This window comes from Rattus norvegicus, chromosome 7 (assembly GCF_021556685.1).
Source record: "Rattus norvegicus strain SHRSP/BbbUtx chromosome 7, alternate assembly SHRSP_T2T, whole genome shotgun sequence".
In the NCBI taxonomy this organism is placed as follows: domain Eukaryota; kingdom Metazoa; phylum Chordata; class Mammalia; order Rodentia; family Muridae; genus Rattus; species Rattus norvegicus.
In genome coordinates this window covers 14,185,215-14,205,999 of record NC_141540.1, presented here as the reverse complement: position 1 = coordinate 14,205,999, position 20,785 = coordinate 14,185,215, and the positions used below count along the sequence as shown (strand labels likewise).

Genomic DNA, 20,785 nt, shown 5'->3' with positions numbered 1-20,785 from the left:
GGCAGGAACCCAGAGGCAGGAGCTGATGCAGAGGCCGTGGAGGGCGCTGCTCCCTGGCTTGCTCAGTCAGCTTTCTGTCTTTCTTCCCTTCTTTCTTCCCCCCTCTCCCTTGGTTTTTTAAGACAGATTTTTTTTCTGTGTAGCCTTGGCTGTCTTGGAACTCTATAGACCGAGCTGGCTTCAGGCTCACAGAGATCCGCCTCCTCTGCTGGGACTAAAGGAGTGCAGCAGCACACTCAGCCTGTGGTCAGCCTTCTTACAGAACCCAGGGCCACCACAACGGTCTGGGCCCTCCCCTGCCAATCACTCATTGAGAAACAACTGGATCTTATGGAGGCATTTTCTCAGTTGAGAAGGTTCCTTCCTTCCAGATAACTGTAGCTTATGTCAAGTTGACAAAAAAGTACAGGCCATCTCTCCTCTCTCCTGTACCTGATGGAGCAGGACAGAGAGGCTGGAGAAGACTCACCCAGCTGAGAGGGTGGAGACTCCTGGGTCCCTAACCTTCCAGAGCCCCCCGAGAGGTGCTGTGACCTACTACTGTGCGGAGGGGATGCCTTCCAGCCAGGCCCTGCGTCTCCCAAGGGCTTGTGTGTTACATCTGGCTTTGTTACCCCATGGTTTCTAGCAACTGCTATTTATTACTGAAAACACTGCCCAGGACCGCTAATCAGGTGGCCGCCCATGGGTGATGCTTGAAATGTGGGATTGGCCTACAAGCGTGTGAGTGTGTGTGTGTGCGTGAGTGTGTGTGTGCGTGAGTGTGTGCGCACGCGCGAGAGCGCAAGCATGCAGCCTCCTCAGAGCCTCAACCCTTGACCTAGCTTCTCTGCTCAGGGCCATCAGGTGCTAAGTCACCAGCTGCTGCAACCTCTGAAGTTTCCCATCCCTGAGCAGACGTTAGGTCAGGGCGCCTGCTGACTTCAGTAGTTACAGCTGTCTAGCAGATGGCTTGGGCCTTTCTGAGGGCCATCTCCGTGTGGGGATAGCTAGCACCTGCCAAACTGCAGAGGGTTGCTGCCTCACTCATAGCATTGTGGGTACTGGAGCGGCACAGGCATCCTCTGGTGGGAGGTCTGTGCCTTTGAATGGCTTTTTTTCTGACACACAAGGGACACACAAGGGACATTGTCATGTGGCTGAGGCCACTGGGTCTTTGTGGAGGTCACACAGACTCTGACGTGTGTCTCTCTGGCTGAAGGTGTGGGGCAGGTTGTCCTTCAGGTTGCGGCGGCCACCAACTGCAAACATCACTACGGAGTGGAGAAAGCGGACATCCCAGCCAAGTACGCGGAGGTGAGCAGTCACATGTGCTTGCTGCTCAGGGCTTCTCTGTCTGGGCACATCTGCTAGGCCAAGAGCTTCTGTGTGTGTGACACCCATCACCTCTTGGAGTGCCCGTGTGTTTCTGGTGGCCTCTGCAGGCTGCAGGATGAGCACACCATGTAGTCCTGCTGGGAATGGCCGCCTCCTCATGGAGAGTGGATGAGCTCCTATGAGTTCTCAGGGCACATTCCTATACATGTGACCCCCAGCCTCTGTTCCACCTAGGATGGGGTTCAGCCTTGCTGGGGCTGGAGAGGATGACCTTGGGGCTCTGTTGAAGGGTTGGGAACCTTCCCTGCCCACCCGTCTGCCCCAGGCTATGTGTTCCGCAACAGGGTCACTGTAGATGGGTACCAGTATCTTGTCCAGTGTCATCCTGCAGAGCCTGTGGACCATCCACTGCCTTGCCTCCCTTTGCTCGTAACACATTGTATGCTTTTTCCCTTCAGACCATGGATCGAGAGTTCAGGAAGTGGATGAAATGGTATGGAAAAAAGCATGCAGAATACACAGTGAGTGCCATCGCTCCATGCCCTCGGCCTCTGTCCCAGCCCAGCCCCTTCCCCTTCCTCTCTCAACCACAGTTTTGCCTAGTGACCATATATGGTTTGACTGTGGCCTTCTGTGATAGTGAGTGTGGTCTCTGGAGCTGGCAGTAGAGCCTTAGCTGAATCCCGTCCTCCTGGCCTAGGCGCCCATCCTTAGACAGTACGTGCTGGCCACACACCGTGGCAGCAGATACCTAGCTTGGTAGAGCTGAGAGCCGCCAGACTGGCCAGGCACACCTCTGCTCAACTGTACCCTGGGGGAGCCTGTGGTGTTAAGGGTCTAAGGGTTAGGACCATTGGGATACAGAGATCTGGTTAGGCCATCTTATGGGCCAGCTGGGAGGGGCAACCTGCAGTGACTGTCTGTTGTGCCTGTGTGCAGTGGGGTGTCTGACACCCCTCTCTCTTTGTCCTCTGCTCTTTTTGTCACCCTTCCTGGGATGGGGCTTAAGAGCTGCCCAATGAGTCCAGCTCATCCACACTTCTTGGTGAAAGTCTCCTCTGTAGGCATTGTTAGGTGAGAGGCCCACTTGACACCTGTGCCTGGGATCCAGGTAAAGTTCCCCAATGGGCCCAGGTTCCAGGGACTTTGTGCCTTCCTTGTGTGCATTGATCGGGATGATGTCTCGTCCTTCTGGCGGGGCCTGCTAGCTCCACAGCCACAGAGGAGTTGTTGGTCAGCGCCACAGCTTTCAGGAAGACCCTGCCTGGCCTGAGTGGCTTCCTCATCACCTTCTCCTCCTCAACTTGTCATTACTGGGTGACCTGGCCCAGGTGGTTGAAGCCCACAGTGTGGCTGGCACTGTTTGCCATGTCGGTTGTTGTCATTGTCGGGTCCTCATGGTCTTAGGGTTAGGCTGGTGGCCCTTGGCTTATGGCTGGGAGTAGGACTAAGGGAAAGGATTCTTCTGAGGCCTGGGAGACTGTAAGGCACAGCCTGGCAGCAGGGATAAGAGTGACTGTGGGCCTCAATGCTTGTGTCCACTCTGGCTTCCCATGGTACCTCCAGTGACCGCCAGCCTTTTCCAGAAGCCTGGCCTGTGCAGTGCTACGGCTTTGGTGTTGTGTCTGCTTGGCAGAAGCTGTGAGCCCTGCCTTCTGCTACTCAGAAGCAGGCAGGAGAAAAGCCAGGGGAGCCTAAAAATAGCTCAGAACTGCCTCATGCCACCCACCACGCAGTGAGTGCCTTGTGCTGCCGCCAGCTCACTTGCTCCCTCTGCTGGCTGAATTGAGCCTGGCTCTTCCCAACCCACAGCAGCTTGCAGGCAGGACTTCTGAGGCTTCCCTCTCTCATCTTCCAAGGGCCCTAGACCAGTTTGGGGTAGACATTGGGCCATGGTCATCTCTGCTGGCCGTGCCTTGGTGATGTCAGGTGTTCAGAGTATACCTGACTCCCCGTCATCCTGGTGGCCACAGTTGTGCAGTGTGTAAGCAGTTGCTCTCAGAGGTGCTTCTAGGCTGTGAGTACTGACCCTGGAGGATAGCAGAGTAACCCGTGACTCCTGGGATGCTAGCCCCAGCTTGCCTAGGCATCCCTATCATAGGAGTGGGGTGTGCCAAGGTGTCCCGGGGGAGCCAGTCCTGCAGAGGCATTCCCATGGGGCGTGTGCCTGGGACTGTATCTGCCTCTCAGCACCTTCCTCGAGTGCTCCCAGGTGAGCAGGTGGGTGGGCTCTTGCAGTGGCTGAATCTATGTCTGGCATGGCAACCTGGTCTCACCCACTGTACCTGTTTCTGGCTTTTCCCAGGCTTTTGTGGGGCTCGTGCCTTCCCCATTCATTTCACAGATTCTAGCCTGCTGCATGCTCCTTCCCCTCCCCTCTTGCCTTTTTTGAGCTATGTGTATGATACTTCTTGGGGAAATATGTTTTCCAGATAGGAAACCAACTCTTTGTTATTGGGGTTACTTACAGGAGTATAGGTGAGGGGTCACTTAGAGGAGTACAAATGTCAGTTGCATTCCCAAGGCTCTCCCCAGCATGAGTGACGGCTCCCGGAGCTGGGACCCTGGAGCGTACTGCACGCTTGCAGGCAGTGTAACAGACAGGCTGGAAAGTGTTCTGAGCCTGCCTCTCCCTGGCAGCTTAGCAGCTTGGCTGGTGTGACAGTGACTCTTAGCGACCCTTCTTGCTTATATACGTACGCTTGGAGAGGGAGGGCCCAGCACCTGTGCTTAATTTCAAGGGTTTCTTGACTGAAGTGGCTTCCCTGCAGGACACCACGTGTGTCAACAAGGATTTCTACAGAGCAGCATTTGTTCAGGCTTGGGCTTCCATCCCTGGCCACAATCTAGCTGTCTCCCCAGGCTTCCTTGCCTGGCCTGCCAGGATAGCACTGGGATCTGCAGGGGGAGAGATGCTGGTTTCACACCTGATACGACTGCAGGGTGAGGTCTGTTCTGGACAGTGGGCTCCAGAGGCCATAGCAGGCACGTATCAAATTCCTGGAGTGGAGTCAGCCTGATGCTGTTCCTACAGCTGCAGCACCCAGCCGTCCGCCACAGGCAAGGCCCACGAGGAGCCAGGGGGACCATCAGGGCATGTAGAACTCTTCCTGGAAGTCCCAAAACACACTGTAGGGTGTCCTCATCCGGAAACCCAGCACCCAAGGTGTAAGTGCACACACAGCTTAGCTGTCTTATCGGTTCAGGCTGCGTGCTCTGCAGGGATGGTGCAGGGTCTTGGTTTTTGGCTCCGGTGGTTTAGATTAGAAACCTCCTGTTGGGGAGTTGGGAGCCTCAGAGGCCAAATCCCCTAGGGCCCAGAGACGGCCCTGCGTTTTGGAGACTTAAACCCCTTCCCTTGGCCTGGCTGTTGTGTACAACAGAGCAAAGAAGAGTCAGAAGGTCACTGAGGGGTAAAGAGGTGGGCCTGGCCTGGACGTGTGCTTGGGCTGTACATGGTTCCTCTGCTCAGCTACTCCTGGGCAGGTTAAGCCTCATCCTAGCAGAGTGGGAGGTGCTCTGGACCTGCACCTCTATGGGATACCCCATCACTCACAGCATGTGGTGCCTCCACTGTGGGCTTCGGCCATGACCCCATGCATGGTTAACAGCCCTGTCTCCCCTCAGCTCTAGATAGTCATAAATCTCTTGTGGTCAGTAGATTTGCCTATCATGGTGTCCCAGACTGTCCTGTAATACATCAGAGCCTTACTCCTGTGGATTGCCAAGTGTCCTCCTCCTAGCACGTGGATACCCCTGCCTTTTGGGCATCATGAACCCTGTAACTCCTGTGACCTCCGTGCAGGGCAGGTGGTTTTTCCTAGGGCTCATGCCCAGCACCTCAGCAGTGGTCTTAGAACACAGAATCCAGATCATGGCTCTGGGCAGTTGGGGTAAAAGCTGTTTCCCTGAGGCGAAATGACATCAGTGCTGAAGGACACGAGTGCAGGCAGCAGGCCCACTGCTGGGGACAGGCCATAGTTTTGGGGTCATTTGTGCAGCAAACATGTATTATTAACCCATTATGTATTATGCCAAGGCTACCTCCTCATCTGCAGGAACAGCGCTGGTGGACAGTGACAAGGGACAAGGATTAATTAGTCCAGTGGCTTATTAATCACATAGATAGGTGTCATGTCTGTAGGGTCAGCAAATGGCCTGTGTGACGCTGTTCTTCTGGGGACATGGTCTAGGGTGCAAGGAGGACTGGCTGGCCAAGCACACAGCACTGTGGCTTCTCACCTGGACCCAGGCCAACCTCTTGTCCGTCCCTGAGTAGGTTCTACTTCCTGCTGGGGTTCAGTCCCTGTTTTCTGTAGAGCTGTCCACTGGCTATCGGGTCGCCTTCCCACCTTGAGACCCAGCTCATTCCATGTCTCTCACAGCAGTTGCGGGGAACTGGGTTTGAACCAAGCAAGTCTGTGAGTAAACGTGTTCCTTTTTTCCTTAGCTGGAGCGAGGTGACTTCCTCTCAGAGGAGTGGAGGGAACGGATCGCCAACACGAGGTACGGCCGGCTGTGGCCTATGCTGCTGGCTGTGCTGGGACCTCTGACTTGCTCTCCAGATGTGGGTGGCTGCTGTGGAGGGTGGGGCGGGTCTGCTGCTTTAAGGGTGCCAGCCCCTCCTGGGTGTTGACCTGGCTGTGGCCCCTGTCCTGCCCTTGTCTGTTTAGTCCCACGTGGTGCGCAGCAGCCCCCATGCTGGTGCCCTTGAGCATCCGTGCTGTCCTTTCATGGGGTCAGTCTGTCAGGGTTCCAGGTGATTTGGGGCCTCGCCCCTGTGTTTTCTATTGGGGAGTAGCCTGCCTGTCCCATTGCACCTGCCTGCTTGTCAGTGTTCCTCTTTGCTTATACCCTGTGTCTGCCCTGTCTTCTGTGGACAGTTCTGTCCCTGAACTCTGTTGTAGAGAGTACTTCCGGGAGCTCTCTTGATTTCAGAATCACCAATGTTCAAAACAGGCTGGGCTGGAGTTTTGACCCAGGGCTTGCAGCCTCCTCTGAGGGGCAATTGTGCCTGTCCCCTGCCCCTGCTTTCCTGCTTACTCTGCTCAGCTCAGGTGGGTGGGCAGGCGGGATAGCACCTGGCAGGACCGGCGGCGGCAGGCTGTGTCCAGGCTGGGACTTCCCATGCACAGCCTCCGTCTTACTGAACTGGAACATTGTTTTGCAGTGTTATATTTGTGAATAACTTTGCCTTTGGTCCTGAGGTGGATCACCAGCTGAAGGAACGATTCGCAAACATGAAGGAAGGTAACGCATCCACAGGCCTCGTACCACCACCCCTAGGGGGACACGCAGGCACATCCGTCTTCCTTAAGAGGTCCTCAGCAACCCTTCCCCAGCTCCTGGGCTAGGTGGCAAAAATGGGGCCTGGTGGCCAAAGGCACTTCTGCCCCAACACATCCCAGCCAGCCAGCAGATAGTTGAAAGGCTAACCCAGCTCAGAAGCAGTCTCCTGCAGCCCCATCTACACCAGGGCTCTTTGCTCGTGAGCGTGTGATATGCCTGTACATGTTTGTGTCTATTACTCTTCCATGGTGGTGACTGCTTCAGAACGAGGGGTTGTGTATAACACACGCTGCTGCCCCTTGTGGAGAGCCAGGGCTATCTGCACTTCATGTGCCTGTCATGCCCCAGTGCAGAAGTACCCATACTTTACAGCCTCTTAGCTGTCACAGATGTGCCAACTTTGTGCCATGGGGTCTGTCCTTACCCTCCCCCATACTTTTAGAGTCCATTACTTGGTGCTGGGGAGGAGCCCAGGGCCCTTATGCTCTGCAGACACTGCACTTGAGCTTCACTCTGCCTCATTTCCCGTCTTCATCCCGTCCATGGTCCCATTCCAGGCAGGGTCTAGCTGAGACCCAGGCCAGTCCTGAACTTGATCAGAGTGTGCACTACCACAGTAGCTTCTGTCTTACTGCTGTGACTTTGTGAGTCATCCAGCCCCCGGCTAACCTGTCTGTCTCCCAAGGGCCAGTAAGGCCCGTTGTCCAGGGAACCATGCTCTGAGTGCATAGCCAGCCCCAGCCCTCAGTGCGGTGCTCTGACCCCTTCTGTGTCTGCAGAGAGCCACGTTCCCTGCTGCTGACTTCTGCTGTGGGGTTGTCCCTGTGTGCTCTCTGTGCTGTATAAATACCATGACCTAGAGCAGCCCACAAAGGAACAGGCCTTTTGGTTTACACAGCTGCTCACAGTCCATCACCACAGGCAGTCAGGGCAGGAACTGAAAACAGGAGCCATGGCGGAAGACTGCCAATGAACTCAAGCACCTTTCTGACACTGCTCAGGACCTTGCTGGGCCTCCCACACCAGTCAAGACAGGGCCCCTCGCACTGCCTACAGGCCAGTCTGATGGTGGCATGTTCTCAGGTGATGGCCCTGGTTTGTGTCAACTTGACAAAAACTACCCAGCACAGATGCCTGGTTGTGGGTGTTCCTGGGTTACACCGTTCCTGCTTAGGGAAGTCCATGGCGTGCTGGCCAGGCTGGCCTGTGTCTTTCCTGCCTGACCCGTTAGTCATTGCTGTTTTCCCACAGAGTGGAGACAGGAGCCTGACCTTGTTCTGGCCTGGCTGGGCCCTTTTGCTGGGGGATAGTGCACAGAAAGCCGTTCTTTGAGTGTGGCTAGAGACCAGTGCACTATTGTAATCAACCTTGTGTGTGTGTGTCAAGAGTCTAGGCTATCCCAGAACAGTGTTGCCTCAGCCTCCTGGGACAGTGGTGGGGTGACAAATATGTGCCACCATGCCAGCTAGAGTCTTTTGAATGTCTCTGGTGGTGGAGCTTAGGCCTCTTCTAGCATCTGGTAGGCCAAGGCAGGAGGCTTTGAACTCTGGGGCTGGCCTTCACTACAAAAGACGTTCTGAGCTAGCCTGGGCTTCGTGAGATGCTCCATCTCAATCTCCCCTATCCGCCACATTGCTTTCTTATATATGGAAAAGAATCTGCTTCATTCATAAAAGTCGGGCTCGGTTTCGTTGTTTTGAGATAGGGTCTCTCTATATCCCTGATGATCTGCCCACCTCATGCTAGGACTAAATAGGCACGCACCTTCAAGACAGCCAAACTATTGTGTTTAAGGTTCTTCCTGTGTGACTGTCACAGGTTTGAATGCAATTAAACTCTGTGGTTTGGTGTGGCTCTCCTTGCCTCTTGGGACTCATTTCTGATCCTGTCCCCTGCCCTGGCGGTCACATCCCCAGCCTCAAGGACCACAGTAGCCAGTCAGATTCTCAACCCTATTTTAAACAGGAATATTGCTACTTAGCCTAGTCTTGTCCTCAGACTCTGCAGTTCCCACTCTTAGCTGCCAGAATGCTGGGGAGACCAGTGAGCTGTGGTGCCTGTAGGTCTCCTCCCGATGGGTTTTAAGGGAGCTGCTGCAAGACAGGCCTTTGCTCAGCCTCTGGTCCTGGTAACATGGCTCACAGCAATCTCCCTCCTGTACCCTATGGTGCCTGGGTGCCACCATGACCCTATGACCCGGGTACTCAGTGCTACCATGGTGCAGTATAGGATGAGCTTCAGTGCGGTTTTGTGAGAACTAGCATCTTCTGGACTGGTACTCCTCACTTTTGCTCCAACCCATGGCTGAGTTTACGGTCTGCAGTTATGTGTGTGCTATGTGGGTTTTTCTTACACGTGTCAGTGACATGCTTCTGTGTTGCAGGCGGCAGAATCGTATCCTCAAAGCCCTTTGCCCCTCTGAACTTCAGGATCAACAGCAGGAACTTGAGTGGTAAGCTCTGGGTCCAGTGGCGCACAGGGTGCCAGCTTCCTGTGCCCACTCAGATGGGGCTCAGCTGGGTGCTCCCCAGACTCTGCCCACTGTACATCACACATGTCCCCTTCTAATGTGTTTCTTCAAGAAGACATGGTAGTCCAAGAAAGGCCTTAGGGTGCAGAGTCCTGCCTGCAGCAGTAGCCAGCCTTCCTGTGGGCCTCCCTGCATTAGGCGACTAACTAGCCCAGCTCAGGGTCTGCATGCTTGCTTTGACTCTGGGTGATCTTGTTTTGGTTCTGGCTAGTCTCGAAGCCCGACTCCATTTGTATGTGCTTCCTACCTCGTTCCTGAGGGGCCTTAGGCCATTCCCTGTCTCAGTGGCTGGGCAGGCTTTGGGGGATGCTGCTGTGCAGACTGCTCATGGAGACACGAGCAGTAGCAGTCTGCACAGTCCTGACCTGACGCTCTTCCCATAGACATTGGCACCATCATGCGTGTGGTGGAGCTGTCGCCCCTGAAGGGCTCTGTGTCATGGACTGGCAAGCCTGTCTCCTACTACCTGCACACCATTGACCGCACCATAGTGAGTCCCCACTTGAAACCCTAAAGAGAAGGGTGGAAGCACAGGCCATGCCCTGGCAGCTCTGGGGCTTGGTCCTTGGTTTTCCTGATGAGTAGATGCCATAGTAGTCTCAGCCTTGGGGCTCTGTACCTGTGCCCACCTCGTTCCCACCAGCCTGCCAGCCCTGATGTGTGCTGACCTGTTCCCCACCGTTCTCCTCATAGCATCCCCTGCCGGCCAGAGCTCTTTGTATGAAAGCCTGAGCTCTGTTCTCTGTGTGTCCTGGTAGCCTCTGGGCTCCTGGAAGCAGCGTGCTGACAATCGTGCTTTGTTCACTGTCCTCCCTGGGTCAGTGCCGTGACTTGGCAGCTAACAGCCAGCACTGGCTCTGACCTGCTCTTCTCACTGTGGGGAAAGGGGAAGAGCCATGCAGGGCTCCTCACGGAGGCACGGATTCCCTGTGGCGTCACACATAGGTCCCAGTGTGGTAGCTGGTGTCCACCCTAGGAGGTCTTGGCCACTGGTCCTTAACAGTCTGGGGAGTCAAGGTCAGCTGCCTTGTGCCAGCCACCTTTGTGTTCACTGCTGTGCCTGGCAGCTGTGTGGGACGCAGCATCTCTTTGTGGTCATCCTGTGTTCATGCCTAGGGCCCACTTCTAACAAAGCCTTTTCTTTTTCTCTTTAGCTTGAAAACTATTTTTCTAGTCTGAAAAATCCAAAACTCAGGGTAAGTTTGCATCTCTCTTGACTCTGATCCAACACAAGTGTCATGGTGCCTAGTTATGTATGCTTGTGGCGTGTGTGGCCAGAGATCCCAGGTCCACCCAGAGCCCCTGAAGGCCCTAAGCTCTTTTAATGGGTTGGGTGTCCATGATTCTGTGAATGATGGTCCTGAAGAGAGGCCAGGTGCGTTCTTTGTCACATGATGTCATGTGTCCCCAAGACACGGGTATGCACTAACAGTTGAGGCTGCCTGTCTCTAGAACCCTGCTGCGCGTTTCCTGTCTGTGCCAGGGACACAGAGAGGTGGCTGTTCTGTGCCTCTCCCCGGGGAGATGTAAACAAAGATGTGTTCACTGCACTCGGGCACTCAGAGCAGAGCCCAGCAGCCGAGCAGCTGTTTCTGGGTGAGGTGCTGCACTGTCCGGGAGTGTAGGCGCCTTGCAGACAGTTACCCCACCACCACGGAGAGCATCCCACCCAGCAGAGTCCAGAGCTTAGAAACAGTGCGTGTCCTCAGTGAGGGTCTGGTCACAGTCTGATCCCACAAGCGCATGCGGGTGTGCACCTCATGAAGGTCAGATGAGCTGAGTTCAAGTCAGCGGTGGCCGTGCTGTGCCAGCCAAGAGGACATAGGTCTTGAATGTGTGGTTTGGCTTTGCCTAGTCCTTTGGGGACCATATCTGTCCTGCTGAGTTGGGTCTTTCTATGTTGCCTGGCATGTCCTATGAGCTTTCATTGCCTTGTGGTCCTGTGGCTGTCAGTGCAAGAGCAATCCTAGGCCACAGCTCCATGACAGGCTCATGTCTTCCCCACAGAAGGGCTGTGGGGCCCAAGTCGGGCACTGGGACTCTCCCAATTACCTTCTGTATGTGGCTGTTTCATTCGTGCTGGAGCAGAGTTAGATCCTCCAGCGGTGTGGACACTTACCCACCACTTCCCTTCAGGAGGAGCAGGAGGCAGCTAGGCGCAGGCAGCAGCGAGAGAACAAGAGCAACGCGACCACACCCACCAAAGTCCCTGAGAGCAAGGCAGCTGCCACCGAGGCCCCTGCGGTGAGATAGCCTCGTCCAGCACGGGGCTGCTAGATGGATGGGGTGCCCAAGGCTATGCCTTGTGAGCACTCCTGCTATGTTCCTTCACTGCCTGTGCTGTGTCCTCCAGGATTCTGGTGCTGAGGAAGAAAAATCAGGTGTGGCCACCGTCAAAAAGCAATCTCCCTCCAAAGCCCGGAAGAAGAAACTGAACAAGAAAGGGAGAAAAATGGCTGGCCGGAAGCGTGGGCGACCCAAGAAAATGAGTGCTGCCAGTGCCGATCGCAAGTCCAAGAAGAGCCAAAGCACACTGGATCTCCTGCACTCTCCGCCCCCAGCCCCACCCTCAGCCTCACCCCAGGGTGAGCCTCTTTCTCTTCTGCATGGCAGAGTGGGTGTTCGTCCTGCCTACCCGAGTCCCCGTTCACGTGACTGTGAGCCTCTGCTGTGTGCCAGGAGGAGCCCAGTGCATTTGGATCCCATGGCTGTTTCAAACCTCAGATTTGACAAATTTGTTGCCCTCAGTAGTTGTGTTGGTAGCTGACGGGGCCCTGCCTCTCTCCTGCAGATGCATACAGGGCCCCCCACAGCCCGTTCTACCAGCTACCTCCGAGCACGCCGCTGCACTCGCCCGACCCACTGCTAGTGGCTCCCACCCCACCCGCGCTGCAGAAGCTGTTAGGTGGGTCCTAGTTCTGATCTTGAAACCCTTCTTGGGGGCTATGCAAGTGGTCGGGTCCCAGTCAAGCCCACGCTGCATGGCCTGGCTTAGGGTGGCTTATGTTGGCCTCTGTTGAGTAGCTGAGATTGACTCACCTCAGGCACCTAGAGCCACATCTGGGCGCCTGTGTGACTGACCTCTCAGTATTTGGGGAGCTCTGTGGAGAAAACTCGCTGTACGGGGAAGGCTGGCAGGAGAGATCTGCTCCTGGGATGTAGGGCTGTCCATTCTGCCAAGAGGGACCCTCCCGCACTGTGAGACAAGGGGAAATCACAGCAGGACGGGCCCAATGGCCTCCCTTGTCTGATGGCCACCATCCTGCATCAGCTCTGTCTTACATGCTGTGCTTGGGCCTCCAGAGTCCTTCAAGATCCAGTACCTGCAGTTCCTGGCCTACACGAAGACCCCGCAGTACAAGGCCAACCTGCAGCAGCTTCTGGACCAGGAGAAGGTGTGCAGGCTCTGCCTCAATGTCAGTGCTCAGCTTAGGGCTGCCTGGGGGTGCTCTGTGGTCACCTTCTCCTGTCTTCCTCTGCAGGAGAAGAACACACAACTGCTGGGTACAGCCCAGCAGCTCTTCAGCCATTGCCAGGCACAAAAGGAAGAGATCCGCAGGCTGTTCCAGCAGAAGCTGGATGAGGTGACTGGAGGCTGCCTGTCCACTTCAGCAGATACCTGACCCAGGGTTTGGGGCAATCAAAGATAGCTTCCCTTGTCCTTGTGGAAGCAGTGACACAGAACGGCCTCAGCTGTACTTGGATCAGAGCTGTAGGGTGGCTGTCAGCCCTTTTGTTCCTGTGAACTGGGACTCACGGTGCTTTGTCTTCTGCATCCCCAGTTGGGCGTGAAGGCACTGACCTACAATGACCTGATTCAGGCCCAGAAGGAAATCTCTGCCCACAACCAGCAGCTGCGGGAGCAGTCGGAACAGCTGGAGAAGGACAACAGCGAGCTTCGGAGCCAGAGCCTGCGGCTGGTGCGTGCAGGGGCTGCCGCTGCTGAGTGTGCATGCATGGGGTGGAGGCTGGAGTGCCCACTCGGCTGGCCCAGATGTGTGCTCTGGTGCCGGACTTGCTTCCTCCCCTCCATGCTCTTGCTGGACTCTTTCCATCTTTCTGTCTTGCCAGGGTCCTGTACCATGTCACTCTGGCCTTTATTACAGTGCTTGTTGGGGGGTGGGCACTGATGCTCTGTGTTACCACTGTAAGAGGGATCTATTGCACTGCCCAGAGAGCCTGGCCCTCGATCTCTTTGGCTGCTGAGACTTCCTGTCCATGTATTCACAGCTCAGGGCCCGGTGCGAAGAGCTGAGGCTTGACTGGTCCACCTTGTCCCTGGAGAACCTGCGGAAAGAGAAGCAGGCCCTGCGGAGCCAGATCTCAGAGAAGCAGCGGCACTGCCTAGAGCTGCAGGTAGGCTACTGGGATGATGCATCAGACCCCATCTTCACCCTCAGAAGGGCACCTGTGAGGATGGACAACAGGAGTGTGCATGTCCTTGGGCCACCACGTGCCACCTACCCTGCTGGGCAGAGTCTGGGCTGCTCTGTGACACCCCTCCTACCCTGTAGATCAGCATCGTGGAGCTGGAGAAGACCCAGCGCCAGCAGGAGCTCCTGCAGTTGAAGTCCTGTGTGCCACCAGATGACGCTCTGTCCCTGCACCTGCGTGGCAAGGGTGCCCTGGGCCGCGAGCTGGAGTCTGACGCTGGGCGCTTGCGCCTTGAGCTGGACTGTGCCAAGCTCTCCCTCCCACACCTCAGCAGCATGAGCCCTGAGCTGTCCATGAATGGCCATGCCGCCAGCTATGAGCTCTGCGGTGCAGCTAGTCGGCCCTCGTCCAAGCAGAACACCCCCCAGTATCTGGCCTCCCCCTTGGACCAGGAGGTCGTGCCCTGCACCCCTAGCCACAGTGGCCGGCCTCGGCTGGAGAAGCTGTCTGGCCTGGCTTTGCCTGACTACACCCGGTTGTCACCGGCCAAGATTGTGTTGAGGCGGCACCTGAGCCAGGACCACACCGGGGCCAGCAAAGCAGCTACTAGTGAGCCACACCCTCGGTGAGGACGAGTGCACATAGTGGCTCTGCCACCATTGCTGCCCTGTGCCTGCTGGACATGGGCAGAGTGACCGGCCTTTTGTTGCAGGCCAGAGCATGCCAAGGAGAACAGCCTTCCCTACCAGAGCCCTGGCTTGTCGAACAGCATGAAGCTCAGCCCCCAGGATCCACCGCTGGCCTCCCCGGCAACCTCACCCCTCACTTCCGAGAGGGGTAGTGAGAAGGTAAGGGCCGCTCTAAAGAAGCTGCCTGGTGTGAGGAGTGGATGGGCAACTACACTGCCCAAGGGCATCCTCGTCTGTAGGATGCTGGAGCTTAGTTTGGAGACCTGGGGAGGAAATGGGGACTGGCATTCCGAGACTTCATGATGTGGTTACAGTCGAGTGTGTCAGAGCCTTCCTCGGGTGTCCTTGGGGGACTCATGCTTACAGGTTAGAGTTAGTTGCTTGGGGGATCTGGAGTGGGACCAAGGGGTTGGAGTCTCCACTACATTTACAGAGATGGAATGAGGTTTGGGAGGAACAGGCAGGGTCCTTGTGAGGCCTGGCAGTCCACAGTGACAGGTCTCAGAAACAGAGGAGTGTGCACTGTCCTCAACTCCACACAAGGACCTTGAAGGAGCTATCAGCCCGTGACCTGAGGATATAGCTTCTGTGGTGGGTCTGTGGCTGAGCTGCCATCCAGGCCTCGGTGACACATGGCTGTCTATTGGCAGGGTGTAAAGGAGCGTGCCTACAGCAGCCATGGGGAGACCATCACCAGCCTGCCTGTCAGCATTCCACTCAGCACAGTACAGCCCAACAAGCTGCCTGTCAGCATCCCGCTAGCCAGCGTGGTGCTGCCCAGCCGTGCCGAGAGGGCGGTGAGTTGCCAGACCAGGTGGTGGTGATCGTGGTGGTGACACTGGCTGTGGTTGGCTTCAGGAGCAACCGTGGTCTTTATGACTGTTGAATGCTGTTGTGATTGAGCCCAGAACTGCCAAGGGCCATGTCCACAGCTAATTCTGCTGCCGTGGAGTTAGGCCCTGGGTGTATTTTGTGAGATGCATAAGCAGAGGAGAAATGGAAAAGTCCTCTCAGGATGTTTTAGCCACTCAAGCAGCAGGGGAAGGCACGGCCCCATGCTGCTGTTTCTGATTGCTGGCCGTCAGGAAGGAGTGGCCTGTTGTTCACAGAGGGTGGGCTGGGCCCACAGTGCAACCCTGCCTTCCTCTTGCCTTACTTGAGGCAGTGTCTAGTGTGTCCCAGGTCACATGTAGTTGTGGCTGGCCTTGGCTTGGGACCATCTTATTCCTGTCCCACTCCTTGTTAACTAGATGTGACCTGGTCTTCGGCTTGGACTCTGAGCTTAGCACAGCTCTGTCCTCTGTGGTCTGCCCTGCTCTGCCCTCTACCCTTCTGCCCCATTGCCCCTGGTTGGGCCTGCTGCTGTGGCCCCGGCTCTCACTAGGTGGGGTTTCTCTTGCAGAGGAGCACTCCCAGCCCTGTGCCCCAGCCTCGAGACTCCTCATCCACACTTGAGAAGCAGATTGGTGCTTCCACCCATGGTGCAGGGGGTGCTGCGGCAGGAAGCAGGAGCCTCACTGTGGCGCCCACAGGTGACCTTTGCACTCGCACCCCATTGGGGCTGAATCCCTGGGGAGAAGATGCCACTGTGGGACAGAAATAGGGACCAAGGTTACATAGTGTGTAGCCCTGAGGTTCTGAGCCCAGGATCCTGTTTGGGGAAGGTGGACCTCTAGTTTTCTGCTGACTTGTTTTGGGCTAGGTCAGGCCAGGCACCTTTTCCTGAGGGATGCTTAAAGTCTGGACCATTTCCTGAAAGCTGTCCTGTGCTGGGGTCAGCTGGGCCTTGAAGGTTTCGACAGCTCACAGAAGGGGTAGCACCCTTTGTGCCCTGGTGTTTGGAGGTGACTGAAGTCAGGAGGCTTCTTCCTCTTTGAGTCTGGTCCACCCACATCTGCTGGTGCTCAGAATGCCAACCTCAGAGTCCTGTAGCCTCCAGCTCTTCTAGAAAGCTGTTCCTGACTTCAGTTTGTCCCTTCCACGGTGAGGTGTCCTCATCGCCCCTACCAGTATGCTTGGCTTCCTTGCTTTCCGTAAGAAATTGCTATCTTCATTGGTAGGTTTCTATGCTGGTTCGGTGGCCATCAGTGGGGCTCTGGCCAGCAGCCCAGCACCTCTGGCCTCTGGAATGGAATCTGCTGTTTTTGAGGAGTCCTCTGGCCCCAGCAGCCTCTTTGGCACCATGGGGTCTCGCAGCACACCGCCACAACATCCACCTCTCCTGCCGCAGTCTCGCAACTCGGGCCCTGCCTCTCCTGCCCACCAGCTCGCAGCCAGTCCCCGCCTGAGTGTGACCACCCAGGGCTCACTGCCAGACACCGGCAAAGGGGAGCTGCCTGCTGATCCTGCCTTCTCAGACCCAGAGAGTGAAGCTAAGAGGAGGATTGTGTTCAGCATTTCAGCTGGTGCCAGCTCCAGGCAGTCGCCTTCCACCAGGCACAGCCCCTTGACCTCTGGCACCCGTGGGGATTGTGTTCAGAGCCATGGGCAGGACAGTCGTAAGCGTAGCAGAAGGAAGCGTGCATCAGCTGGAACGCCTAGCCTCACCACGGGTGTGTCCCCCAAGCGCCGAGCTCTGCCAACCGTCGCTGGCCTCTTTACACAGTCTTCGGGGTCGCCTCTCAATCTCACCTCCATGGTAAGTGCAGGCCCTGTAGAGCAGAGTGGGCAAGCGCCACTCAGGTGGCCTGTGGGGCTCCAGGGCAGCTAAGGACGTGGGGTGCAAGGACAGTGGCTGGTGTGCTGGCTCTCTCCTCTCTCTACTTGTACTTCCACAAGGTCCCCAAGACCCTAGCCTGGGCATGTGGTTCACTCATCTGCCCTGCCCTGACTTCATAGGTCAGCAACATCAACCAGCCCCTGGAGATCACAGCCATCTCATCCCCGGAGAGCTCACTGAAGAGCTCCCCCACACCCTACCAGGACCATGACCAGCCTCCAGTGCTCAGGAAGGAGCGGCCCCTGGGCCCAACTAATGGGGCCCACTACTCTCCGCTGACGTCAGATGAGGAGCCAGGCTCGGAGGACGAGCCCAGCAGTGCCCGGTGAGTGCTGAGTAGGCAGCTCTGCAGGGTGACAGTCTTGGACCAGGCTCTGGCTGTGTCACCCAGTCCTCTAGGTGTCACTTTTCGTTCTGACCTCCCTGGTCAGGGTAGTGTTCTTACTGTGCACTTCCTTTGCTTTTCTTGGTGAATGCTGACGGGGGCCTGCGTGGGGCCTGTGTATGTGTCCCGGCTACACACCTACACTGTGCTGCCCTGCAGACCAGTTGAGCACTGATGAGGTCCTGCTGTACAGCTTCCGGGTGTCCTGTGGCCTCACTGCTGCACACATGACATCTGCTCATGCTTTGGCTTTGCCAACATGAGAGAGTGCCACCATTCCCACTGACCCACCAAGTACACCACTGTGGACCACGTACACCACTGTGGGCCAAGTACACCACTGTGAAGGAGCACATGTGCTGCCGCCCTGGAGCTGTGCCTCTGTTGCAGGGCTCAGGATAGCAAGCTCTTCCCAGGTTGCCCTGCTTCAGATAACAATTGTCACCATGTTCCTTGGTCTAATGCCACAGCCCAGGCAGACCTCCTGGGTCCTCAGCACAGTAGCCCATGCACAGGCCTTAGTACTGCCAGTTGCCCAGATTCACTCTGGCTTTATTCAGGGGTCTTTCCCTGGGGGGCTTGAGGGCAGCCTGTGGACCCTCCATTTCCTGAGAGTCTCAGGTCCTCTCTCGGCACATAGACTCACCTAAATGACCATTTTCTTTGCACAGAATTGAGAGAAAAATTGCAACAATCTCTTTAGAAAGCAAATCTCCCCCGAAGACACTGGAAAATGGTGAGTTTTCTGCTCTCTGCCTGGAGCCTGAAGGTGGGGGAGCCCTGTGCTCAGGGCAGGCCTGCCCGGGACTGCATCTGTTACATGAATGGTCGGGAGGGTAGGACCGAGACGCCTTGTTGTCCTAAGCAACAGAAACTTAGCATTGCATCAGCCTCTTGGCCCTCCTCAGCTCTCAGCATCGCTGCCTGACACTGTGCCCTGACACTGCTCATGGCCACTGACCTCTCCCCTCAGGTGGTGGCTTAGTGGGAAGGAAGCCGGTCCCCTCAGGCGAGCCTGTCAACAGCAGCAAATGGAAGTCCACCTTCTCACCCATCTCCGACCTCGGCTTGGCCAAGGCCATGGACAGTCCGCTACAGGCCAGCTCTGCACTGAGCCACAGCCCCCTCTTCTCTTTCCGGCCGTCCTTGGAGGAGCCTGCTGCTGAGGCCAAGCCCTCCACCCACCCAAGGAAAAGTTTTGCGGGCTCTCTGGCTGCAGCTGAGGGGCCAAGCCCTGGCACCAACCCACCCAACAGCCTGGCCTTCAGTGGGGGCCTTGCTGCAGACCTCGGTTTACATAGCTTCAATGACGGTGCTTCCCTCTCCCACAAGGGCCCGGAGGTGGCGGGCCTGAGCGCCTCCCTGAGCTTCCCATCCCAGAGGGGCAAGGACAGTACCACAGAGGCCAACCCCTTCCTCAGCAGGCGGCAGCCGGAGGGCCTGGGTGGCCTGAAGGGTGAGGGCAATGCAAGCAAGGAGTCAGGAGAGAGCCTGCCCCTGTGTGGGCCCTCAGACAAGGTCTCACTGCCACACGGCAGCAGGGCCAGCAAAGGCCGTGACCGCGAGCTGGACTTCAAGGGCGGCCACAACCTCTTCATCTCTGCTGCAGCCGTGCCTCCAGGTGGCCTCCTTGGTGGCCCTGGTCTTGTAACTGTGGCTTCCTCTGCGGGCAGTGCGACACCCTCTGCCCAGGCTCCCCGGCCTTTCCTGAGCACCTTTGCCCCTGGGCCCCAGTTTACTCTGGGCCCCATGTCCCTGCAGGCCAACCTGGGCTCTGTGGCCGGCTCCTCTGTGCTGCAGTCCTTGTTCAGCACTGTGCCAGCTGCTGCAGGCCTGGTGCATGTGTCATCCACTGCGACCCGACTGACCAACTCACACACCATGGGCAGCTTCTCCTCTGGGGTGGCCGGCGGAACCGTTGGAGGTAGGCAAGGAAGGGCCAACTTCTGAGGACTTCTGGCCCCAGTCCAGGAGCTCAGTCCCTCACCAGCTACTCAGGCTCCTTCCAAGCTCTCTAGAGGGCATAAGGGGAGTGCAGCCTCCTGCCAATGCAAGGCCACAGACCCAAGGTGTGTGAGGAGGAGACTGCTGGCTGCCTCATAACACATGCCTCTTGTTTTCAGAAGACCACGGTGCACTTAACTAGGGCAGTACTTTCTTCTGGGGCCTCCCCTGTTTGAGGTGACCACCCACATGCCTCATGGCTGGTCCGTGGAAGTGGGCCTGGTGCGAATGAGTCCAGGAGGGCCTGCTCGGACTGCTCAGACGCAGGGCGGAGCGGAGCCTGGGCCACAGGCCCGGCGTGGTGCTGTGCTGGCTGGGCAGGGGCGGGCAAGTGGGCCCGAGGGGCAGGGCCTCGGCCTGGCAGGTAAGTGTCCCACACTGAGCCTACTGCTTGCTCCTTGTGCCTGCGCTTGGACCGGAGTCACGCTGTCCTCTGCTTCTCCCCGCTGGCGGCTGTGCTCCTCTTGCTTCGCCTGCCTGGAGTGTGCCGCCTGTTGAAGCTGCTTTTTCTCTCCTGTTTACAGGTGTCTTTACCCACGCGGTGCCCTCCGCCTCTGCTCACCCGTTTGGAGCTGGTGTCGGCAGCGGGGCTGTGTGTAGCAGTGCCACGCTGGGCCTGAGCCCGCTGCAGGCGGCGGCCAGCACCTCGGCTTCTTCCTTTCAGGCCGCGGCTTCTGTTGAGACTCGGCCGCCCCCTCCACCTCCCCTACTTCCTCCTCAGCATCTCGGCCGGCCTCCTGCAGGGCCACCTGTCCTCCATGCACCCCCTCCTCCTAACGTCGCCTTGCCTCCTCCGCCTGCGCTGCTGGCTTCTAACCCTGAGCCAGTGCTTCTGCAGAGCCTGGCCTCCCTCCCGGCTAACAACGCTTTCTTACCCCCCTCCTCTGCCTCCTCTCTGCAGCCTGCTAATGCCTCTCTATCTGTCAAGCTCGCCTCCCTCCCACACAAGGTCTCCCGCCCCTCCTTCACGGTGCACCACCAGCCCCTGCCCCGGCTGGCCCTGGCGCAGGCCGCGCCCGCCGCACCACAGGCCAGCACCTCGGGGCCATCTGCTGTGTGGGTTTCCCTTGGCATGCCGCCTCCTTATGCCGCGCACCTTTCAGGGGTTAAGCCTCGATAAAGACCTTGCTTAGCTAGCAGTTCATGTTCTGTAAGGTAAGGCTAGAGCCAAACCGTCCTCCTTTCCCAGAAGACGGCTGGCAGGGCTCAGCAGATGCCTGGGGTCCTGAGGAGTAGAGATGGGAGGCAAAGGGAGGCAGGCAGGGCCGCCATTGTGCAAGAGTACCTGGCCCTCAGCCAGGCGCTGAGAGGACAGCCGAAGTGATAAGATTCACTGTGTGGTAAACCGGAGGAGCCAAGGTTAGCCCACACCCACTGTGGGGCTCCTGGCCCACAGCAGTTCATAATGATGGGGCTGCAGTTTTATCTTTAGCCTCCACCCTCAAGTCCAGCTGCGCAGAGGAGATTAAGGGGTAATC

At 57.1% G+C, this 20,785-nt stretch overlaps 1 protein-coding gene across 5 annotated transcripts in view; it reads left to right on the top strand.

Moving 5' to 3' along the window:
- Dot1l (DOT1 like histone lysine methyltransferase) overlaps positions 1-20,785 on the top strand; it is a 37,210-nt gene that overhangs the window by 14,088 nt on the left and 2,337 nt on the right. Inside the window, exons 6-29 of one of the 5 annotated variants that reach the window (XR_015624161.1) lie at positions 1,202-1,296; positions 1,776-1,838; positions 5,768-5,823; positions 6,488-6,567; positions 8,990-9,058; positions 9,520-9,626; positions 10,291-10,332; positions 11,273-11,380; positions 11,490-11,721; positions 11,928-12,041; positions 12,440-12,531; positions 12,619-12,720; positions 12,919-13,056; positions 13,367-13,492; positions 13,651-14,135; positions 14,223-14,358; positions 14,850-14,996; positions 15,602-15,731; positions 16,260-16,837; positions 17,038-17,243; positions 17,975-18,039; positions 18,277-19,227; positions 19,427-19,671; positions 19,832-20,462. Coding sequence is in view for 4 of the 5 variants with exons in the window: in XM_087557726.1 (XP_087413852.1) it covers positions 1,202-1,296; positions 1,776-1,838; positions 5,768-5,823; positions 6,488-6,567; positions 8,990-9,058; positions 9,520-9,626; positions 10,291-10,332; positions 11,273-11,380; positions 11,490-11,721; positions 11,928-12,041; positions 12,440-12,531; positions 12,619-12,720; positions 12,919-13,056; positions 13,367-13,492; positions 13,651-14,135; positions 14,223-14,358; positions 14,850-14,996; positions 15,602-15,731; positions 16,260-16,837; positions 17,038-17,243; positions 17,975-18,039; positions 18,277-19,227; positions 19,832-20,427 (4,718 nt within the window). In the remaining variant the exon portion in view is untranslated. 5 annotated transcript variants of the gene reach the window in all.